Source organism: Agrilus planipennis, unplaced genomic scaffold, assembly GCF_000699045.2.
Source record: "Agrilus planipennis isolate EAB-ADULT unplaced genomic scaffold, Apla_2.0 scaffold143, whole genome shotgun sequence".
NCBI classification, from domain to species: Eukaryota; Metazoa; Arthropoda; class Insecta; order Coleoptera; family Buprestidae; genus Agrilus; species Agrilus planipennis.
In genome coordinates, this window is record NW_020438887.1 from 725,369 (window position 1) to 734,951 (window position 9,583).

At 32.8% G+C, this 9,583-nt stretch overlaps 2 protein-coding genes across 2 annotated transcripts in view; both read right to left on the reverse strand.

The window, feature by feature from the left end:
- LOC108737440 (sodium/potassium-transporting ATPase subunit beta-1) overlaps positions 1-3,260 on the reverse strand; it is a 31,600-nt gene extending 28,340 nt beyond the window's left edge. The window contains exon 1 of the mRNA XM_018470284.2: positions 2,846-3,260. Coding sequence (XP_018325786.1) covers positions 2,846-2,996 — 151 coding nt within the window. The 5' untranslated portion in view covers positions 2,997-3,260. The remainder of the gene's footprint in view (positions 1-2,845) is intronic.
- Positions 3,261-6,587: 3,327 nt separating this feature from the next.
- Positions 6,588-7,470, reverse strand: LOC108737411 (cuticle protein 7-like). Its single transcript, XM_018470239.1, has one exon. It carries the CDS (start codon positions 7,365-7,367, stop codon positions 6,717-6,719), a length of 651 nt encoding a protein of 216 aa, XP_018325741.1. The 5' UTR covers positions 7,368-7,470; the 3' UTR covers positions 6,588-6,716.
- Positions 7,471-9,583: the final 2,113 nt, after the last annotated feature.

Sequence of the window (9,583 nt, forward strand, 5' to 3'; positions counted from 1 at the left end):
TCAGAAAGAAGAAATAATATGAACCATATTTAAACTTTCAGCCCCATAATTAACACCAATTTATATTTGTACGGTTACTGATTTTTCCCCAAGAGTATCGATGTTGAATCAATGTTCTGCGGTGAAATTTTTTAATTTAATTTTATAACCCCCTTGAGGAAGTGTATCATCTTAATGCGAAACGTTGGTGCGCGGATAATAAAATTTAATTGATTAATAATTAAATAATTTAAAAACATACTTTTGTCGCTTTTAAAATAAGATTTATTACTTATACATCAATGTACACCACAACAAGAATTTCAAATCAATAAATGGGCGAGTTTCCGTTAAAGTGCTGTATGCAGTACTAGATCATACACTAGGGGCACTAGGGATTAATGCCCAGGATGGTAAATTCCTAGGGGCGACAGAATTCGGGGCTTGAGAAAAGTTTTTTTGAGCTATCAAAAAGTGTGCATTTACAAATAAAAATGAATACAATAAATTTACAAATTTATACAAAAAAATATATTTTTCGTTGTTTTCGAGCTCAAATCGCTTGAAAAAATAGATACGCACTTGAAACGAATTCTGCTTTTAGGTTTAAAAATCCGATAATTACTTTTTTTGAATATTCGGGTACAAATATCTTTTAAATGAACCAACAGCATTTGTTGACGTTTGTAAAGCACAAACAGGTAGCCGAGTACGAAATCTCGATTTCATTAGCAATTCGCAAGTCCTTTTAAAAGAACAAAAGCCTTTTTTAAAACCTCTCGTCAACAATATTCTCGAACGGATCAATTGATTTTGATGGGCTTTACAGCATTTGACGTAGGCTCTTGAGCTTTAGCTACTTGTGATCTCAAAACGTCGAGATCTGATGAATACTCTCGATTTTCGAAAATCGCTCTGAAATTAATATCTTCCCAATTTTCAAAAATGAGTGGTTTTTATGGCGGAAAGTCAAAAATTATTCTGTGTATAATACCTATAGGTAATGGGGCGGCATTTTTTACGGTGCCCAGAGTGGCCCTCACCGATGCATGTGAACTAAAAATACAGATGTTCGTAGGGAATGCGGTTGTTTCTTTTACAGCGAAATTTTCATTCATTTTTTTTATTACGAGAATTATTCAGTTTAGGTATGATTGTACCTATGCATAATGCACGTGTAATCTGGCATGAATAAGTATGTGCAGATGTAATGTAAAACTGATTCAAAGGGTTAATAACAAGAAAGACCACCTTTTGTTCATGCCGGATTATAATAGCACAAAAGATCCACAGAAAACGTGACTACTTTACATACGTAGGTACATTCCCTTTAAGATTTAGGAACCCTAAAGGTAAAGTAAAGTAAAAAGTAATGGGCAACATCTTATAACGATTTGTTATGAAGTCGGGGTATTAGTACCACGAAATTTCTTGGTACTCTTCGATAAAATTGGTTTTCTAATAATAGCGATGCCAAGAAACATAATTTGTGCCACACAACCACATATGTTATGTAATGTAAATTCTGGAAAGTCTACTACTTATTCTAACATTTTGTATCGAATTAGTATCAATAGAAGATCATATTTTCATAAATTTTATATTAAATTATATATTATTTACAAAATGGAATTTAGAAGTTAAAGTTAAAATGTTTTGTGTTACAATTACCAAGACGAAGAATCATATTCAAATGGTATTACACTTTAGGTACTTATCTTTGGCAAAGAGCCAGTCAATCTGTTGAATTTTAAGTTTCTGTTACTTCTATTTTAAGCCATTCGTTTCATCATATGCATATTCATATTGAATTTTACGGAAAGATTCGCGAGAACATTTTACATATTTATTACATTGAAGTTTTTATTATCATTTGTAACAAATGAAAGTTTATGTAAAAACAACTACTGCAATTCTAGTATGTTCATTTCATTAGCAGTGTTAAACAGTTAATAATAAAATCTCTTTTAAAAGGTGAACTTCAAAATGCAAGTTTTTGTTTAATGGGTAAGCATTCTACAGCATCTGTATACGAAGTGTTTCAACTGAAAGGTTAAATGACCTATTTTACAACGACCTTGAAGCTAGCACAGCAAAATGGTCAAAATTTATTTTGAAAATGCCAAAATTACCGAATTTTATGGAGCCAATTTAGCGCTATAGTTAAAAATTAAGAGCTCATAATTTATGGTTAGTAATTCTTTTTAGTTTTTTTTTAGTTTTAATATTATGCACCTCTTCAAGGTCAGGTTACGTGCATAACATTAAAAAGAAATTTTTAGNTCAAGTTATCAAGTAAAGTCAATTACTGTTTCTCAACAGACAGTGTTGGTTGTGATAATGGTATTATAGTATAACTGTAGAGACGGGGAAGAACACATTTTCCGCCTTGACAGGATGAAAGTTAGCACTCTTGCGGAAATCCTCGCAGTCCACCGAGAACTGCGATACTACAAGACCTTACTGGGATTAATCACCAGTTATTCCTGATAGTAATTAGTAGCTATGACTTATGTGAACATGGCTTTTAAATGTGATGTCAATTTGCGGGGGGTTTTTATTAGTAGTCTTTCTAAAACAGTATATATTCGTAATTCTTCCCCTAATACCAATGAACACGACTAATCAAGCAACTTCAAGGGATTAAAAATGTTTTATTTATCAATAATCAACAAATAATACACGTTTCACCACTTTAACTTGCACTTTTAGTCCTGTATCTAAAACTATTGCTTTTGTAAAGTTGAACTAATACGGGTATTCATGAATTAAACTGGTGTACAATTCACATGTTTCATAATTGCTTAGCAACAAAAACAGTAAACAAACAACTTTGCTGCTAAAAAAAGCTTCATTTGAAACTTACCCCAGTTTTTGCCGGTTCTTCCGAAAACTTCTTTAGTGTCAGGATTCCACAGGGCGGTTTTTATTGTTTCCCATGTGGTTTTTGTCGGTGGTTTCATGTAGGGGAAATCAAACGTGCCATTTTCAGTTTTCTCTCTGCCGGCAATCGACATTTTTCACTGAACTACAATAGATTTACTGATACCGGCACGAAGTTCACCTGATAACTGCCTTCGCTGCCGCGAACTACAGCTCGTTACCCGGCGACAAGTCGAGAACTATTGGATTGCTACTTCCTTTCTCAACACAACACAAATGTGAACATGGCTGCAGCTTTTTCACAATATATGTATGTAATTTAAAGCTCTGAAAATCCTTTCCGGTTTCTATATTAGTAAATTCAACTTTTATTTAAAACAAATTTAAACTTTTTTTAGAACTTCTGTCAGCTTAGGTACTCATTTTGATAATAATAAATCCCATCGCGCTTCCTAAAAATTGAAAAGATAATAATCTGTTGATAAGACATCTAAAACCTCTTTTCGTCTGCGTTATACAGAGTGCTCTAGTTTATTTGACCCAAAATATGATTTTGCTTTTCGTTCTCGTTGACCTTTCTTATACAATTTTCTGGCACTAATTCAATCTATTTTGTATTTTCTAATTTGGGTTGCGACTCATGCCTAAATTTGTTTTATTTACTGCCAAAATTAATCTAAGTAACTCACAGACATATATTTGCTTTGTTTTTAAGCAATAATAAGCTAAATTCTTGTTTAATTAACCTGTGATACAGTAAAATACCAATAAGTACTACTTATAGTAGTAACAATTATACCTTGTAAATAGTTATGGCACATTTTATACATATTAGTTTACTACTTTTTGAAGTAATAGAAAATTTATAAACAAATTTAAATATACTTCAATGCTTATTCTAAAAGATATTCGATTTCAAAGTTAACAATATTAATTAATAAGAAAAGTTCATGCATTTGTAAAGAAAAAGGTATTTTCAGAGAACTTGGTAAAATGGAAAAAGTTTTTTTTTAATCATATATATATTAGATACTGCTAATTAAAGTAGAAACTTCAGCCTTTCTTTAAATTTTTGAGATTGTGACGTAGAAAATGTGGCAAGGTACTGACGATACAACTAAATCTGAGATGCAAAATAAATGATCAAGTTTACTTTCTGAAATATATGTATATTTAACAAAATATATATTAAAAAAAAATTGAAATCAGAAACCAGCAAAATTATAATTTTCTTGAATCAATCCTCAATACTGGGTATTCTAATCATTTAAAATATTAAACAGAAAATATTTAACGAAAATTTCTTCTCAGTTAATTACAGTTTTGTTGAAAATATTACACCCTCGATATTCATCACTCACCAGTAGCTAGTTGAAAATCGGACATAGAAATATTTTATTACATATAATCAGCAAAGGGCGTAAAATATGAAGGATTATAGAAAAATTCGTGCTAATACCTTCAGTCACCTTTTCATATAAATAATTCAATATGCAAGTCCAATAAATGCAATTTAAAGTTTTTGAGGGGTGTTAGACTTTGTTCAAGTTTAGGGTAGTTTTCAGGGAAGCCTTAGGTATTTTCAGTTAGACTTAGTTGGAATAAAATCTTCGTCACATTCACTAAATTATACATCATAAAAAGAAAAATTGTCGACAAGGATGTTTGTCACATTTATATTCGCCTTACAATTATTCGCATTATTTGTACTTATATTATTTTTTTTACTTAATGAAGTCAATTAATATAAGAGACGCGGTTCGCCTTGCGCTTTCCATTGTGTTTTCGGTTTGATGTTTTCACTTTCTGCGACACTGAAAGCTTCTGAGATTGGTAACACTGTGCGATGTCGCGAAATCCCTCTATGGAGTGACGGGATGAATAAAGGAACAAAAAGGGAATCCAGGATAACGTAAACTTCAACCAGAAAAATATTGTGCGGGTCATATGCCAAAGGAAAATCGATGCGCTTGATTCAGCAGTTTACTTTTTGTGATTTCGTTTGTTCATTTTTCCACTTAATTAGTCAAAAGTCTAGATGGCTGAGTCTTGTTACAGACAACAACCCTTATTCAATTAGATTAATATTGTCTAACTGAACAATAATTCCACCTAGTTATGTTATGTGGAGAAAAATATATATTGGAGTTTTTCACTTCTTATTATTAGAAGGCACTAACAATTGTTTCGACTTATTCAGACATTTACAAGTATACATAAATATTACTAAAGATTAAAATAATATTTATATCCATTAAGATTTGAGTTAAATTAACGAGGAATAAAACGTTGTTAATACTGTTTTTCTTGTTTAAAGCTTTTTTAATTTTCAATTTTTCTGAAAGAGATAATCTCCCGGATCTCGAAAGTGGTGAAGTATAATGCTATTTAAATTTAATGAAAGTTTAAATTAACGGGGTGATCGTGCGTTCTATCAGAATTACTTTTTTGTTTACCGCTCCTTTCAGTTTCTGTGTTTCTATAGCTATTACTATTAGCTATTAAGACTTACTCAATTTTTTATTTTGAATTCAAAATCAAAGCTAGGATCAATCAATCAAGACACAATCTATTTATTAGACATGCAAAACATTATCAAGTTATCAAGTAAAGTCAATTACTGTTTCTCAACAGACAGTGTTGGTTGTGATAATGGTATTATAGTATAACTGTAGAGACGGGGAAGAACACATTTTCCGCCTTGACAGGATGAAAGTCAGCACTCTTGCGGAAATCCTCGCAGTCCACCGAGAACTGCGATACTACAAGACCTTACTGGGATTAATCACCAGTTATTCCTGATAGTAATTAGTAGCTATGACTTATGTGAACATGGCTTTTAAATGTGATGTCAATTTGCGGGGGGTTTTTATTAGTAGTCTTTCTAAAACAGTATATATTCGTAATTCTTCCCCTAATACCAATGAACACGACTAATCAAGCAACTTCAAGGGATTAAAAATGTTTTATTTATCAATAATCAACAAATAATACACGTTTCACCACTTTAACTTGCTTGATTAGTCCTGTATCTAAAACAATTGCTTTTGTAAATGTCCCTTTCGTTCATGTATAATATACGTCTTTAAACCGAATTCTTGATGGTTTTTGCATGTATTTTAGGAAGATGAAGGATTTAATTTTTTTTATTCAATTTTAGAGATCATTTAGGGACTTCAAGAAAAGGTTTAATGTAATTATTTTTATCTAAAAATGTGACGAATTTATGGAAGTTGAGTCTCGAAGATTTTTCTCGCTTTTTCCAAGTATGTTTTAAGTATCCCCCCCAAAATCAGTCCCCAAAACGTATAATTACAATTATTTTTTTGTGATGTGTAACTAAATATTTACGGGTTTTGGATTTTCCATTTATAAAATATAAATAGTCGTATCTTTTGATTTCATTGCTTTAGAAGTTTAATTTTTATATATTCTCCTTTTCATTTCATTGGCCCCATAACGTGTCGCCATGGTTTAGCGTAACAATTGCTACGGTTTTCGTTTATCAGCAACATAAAAGAAATCAATGTAATTTTCCTATTTATAGACCCACCTACTATAAATATTCATCAAGGATCAAACCAATCAACTATTTAAAAATTACATCACTTCCACGCATGCACGACTATCTTCCCTTGTCTCATACAATTGGAATTTTCAATTGAAGTGTATAATTTCCGAATCCTTTTCTGCAAAATAATAATTAATAATAATATGCGAAGCAATTCTTGTTCTTTTTTTTTTTTAATTATTCTGGATTAAATTCTCACAACACTATACAAATTAATTTTAGAGATACGAGGTACAAAATTGTCACTTATACCTATGACATAAAATTTAGACATAAGTACTGATTATCTTATCAGTGGGGTAGCGTAAGCACCGGCTACAGGTTGTTCTAGACCAGTATCGTGAAGAGTCGTGTAAGAATACGAATAAGCAGCTGGAACAGGAAATGCCATGGGAGCGGGTACCGCTGAATAAGCCACCGGTGCTGGACCATCATTTATTGCATTCGAGGATACTGGATTTACAACTTCTTCTCGCTCTTCTTCTTCTTCACCTGGAACACTGTTTCTTTCAGCTTCGGCCAATCTTGCTTTGACTTCTTCAACGGCGGCCAAATGTTCAGCCTTAACTGCAGCAACTTCCGGAGTGTCTTCGACAGGTTTGAGTTGCTCTAATTCAACGGCTCGTTGTTCTAGAGTCCTCGCAGGGTCAGGAATGTCGGAAGCAACGACTTGGAATCCGTTTAATGGATCGGCAACGTACTGAACAGTCCGTAGTTTACCCTCGGCGTCGTAGAACGAGTAACCGCCCCTTGTAACACCATCAGCCGATCTGATCTCTGATTTTGCGGATAAGGGTTCGGAATAACCGTAGCTGTACTGGCCGAGGCCGTCTTGAGAATGGTACTGACTAGATGTTGGGACAGCAGGATAAACTACAGGACTTGCCGAGGACGTTGCCAGGAAGGTGGCGAATATTGTCACAGAACACAGCATCGTGGTTTCTATTATTAACTAACTAACAGTACGCACACTTTTGCTCTATTTACGCTACTGGTTAATGCACCAGAACTCGACAAGATATAATGTTGTTGTGGTATTTGGGAATGAAGGTGTCTTTTATATATGGATCTACCTACCATCTAAGGGCACCGATGAGCCTGTTCTCTGGTAAAATATTTACATTGAGGAAGTAGCTGACTTTGAAACGTATCGTATGCAAGGACGTCTGAGAATGAAAGAGGATGCCGAAGAAGTACGTTTTACGGTAAACCAGTTCTTTTGCTCCTCGCACGATAAGAAAGCGCAGCTAATTATTTATTTGTTGCGTTACAGAATCCATTATATTTGATATACATAATTAAACGTTTCTAAAGGACATTTGTAGGTTCATGGAATCGACCTTCTTGTGTCGAATTTGGCTTTGTAAACAAGGCTAGTGAAGATTATCGATTAATAAAACGTTTCAGTTTTGTTATTAGGGGAAACATCAACAATAAATAAAATTTATTAAGATTGATAACAGTAAAATTACTGGTGAAATATTGTAGTCCAAAAAAATTTCACGTGGTATTAGAAAATACATACAAATACCTTCAGCCTTCTTTTTCTTAAATAATAAAGACCAATAAATGCAATTGAAAGGAGTGGTACACTTTTTTCAAAAGTTTTTGAGGGTTTGGTAAGATTGGGATAGTTTTCAAAGAAGTAGCAGATACTCTCAGATAGATGCGGTTCCGTTCAAGCGACTATCGTAGTCCAAAAGTGTGCAAATTTTGAAACAGTGTCTCTAAAATAATGTGAAGTCTCAACACACGCAACCATAAGTCCGAAAGGGTATAACAATCAGTTAAAACCATCACAGTCAAAAACCGTACTTTTAGTGAAAACAATTCAGTTTAAGCAATCTTCAAAGGTTGACATAATCTTTTGAAAAGTATGACGTGGTACTGAAAAATCCATACAAGTACCTTCAGCCTTGTTTTCCTTAAATAATAAAATCCAATAAATGCAATTGAAAGGAGTGGTACACTTTTTTCAAAAAGTTTTTGAGAGTTTGGTTAGATTGGGATAGTTTTCAGAGAAGTAGTAGATACTCTCAGATAAATGTGGTTGAAGAAATTTATTCCATAATTGTACCATCTTTGTTCAAGCGACATAAACAGGAAAAATTCCGAAAAAGAAATGTGTCATCTACATTAAATATCATTACGGAAATTTATTATAACAGTGGAATTCGTTTATTATGACTCCGCCTATATTGACCAATCGCTTAATATGAAGTAATTGCAATGTTAAGTTTGGTTTTCATATAGAAGTCTCTATAGGATATCGTTTACTATGACTGATTCTCAAGAAATCATAACCCAAACGATTTTAATAATGACATTTTCGCTCATTTTTCTGATCCTTCTTATGTATGTATATTGATATTACAATTCATGATTCTTTTACTTTTTCTGTTAATAAGTATATACAATTTGTAATTTTTTTTCTCTCTATTAAACTAAATAACGAAAATAAAAAGTTGTTTATTTTCTAAGACTGCTCTGTAAGACGCCCACTTAGTATGGCGTGTTTGTCATTTTCCTACAATGTCATTATAAGCGGATTCTATTGTATATGGCGTTTTCTTTTCATTGATTAATTGCACGATCTCTGCAATTTTGTTTTTGGCATTTTCTCCAAACTTTCATGAAGATGGACATCAAGAGAATCGGTTATAAGTACTTACATATTAATATTACAATAGTATCTATATGTACATTCTATATACATCATACAAAGTGCAAGTTTAAGTTTACACTTTTACGTAATCAGTTTCGCAATATTTACATGAACTTATTTTACTATGTATCTACGAGCAGTACGCTATACATAGATAAATTTCCATTTCAAGTAGTAACAACCAATAAGTAATATTTAGATAAGAATACGTATGCGTTTCTACACTTCGACGGATACAGTGACGAGCGTGGACTTTGGATAAGTAATAAATTAAAATTCTATAACAAGAGCGGATATCTTCAATGTCTTATTATTTCGAAAATACGAGGGTGGATTGATAAGTTTCCGGCCTAACCAAGAGATGACGCCACTAGGCCTACCTTGAGGTGACATTCTATAGTACCATCCTTGGATAGCTTGTAGCTATAGTTTCAGCCCGATCTCCTTGCTAGTGTAGGTTTGACAGCACGCTGAACAAGACGCCT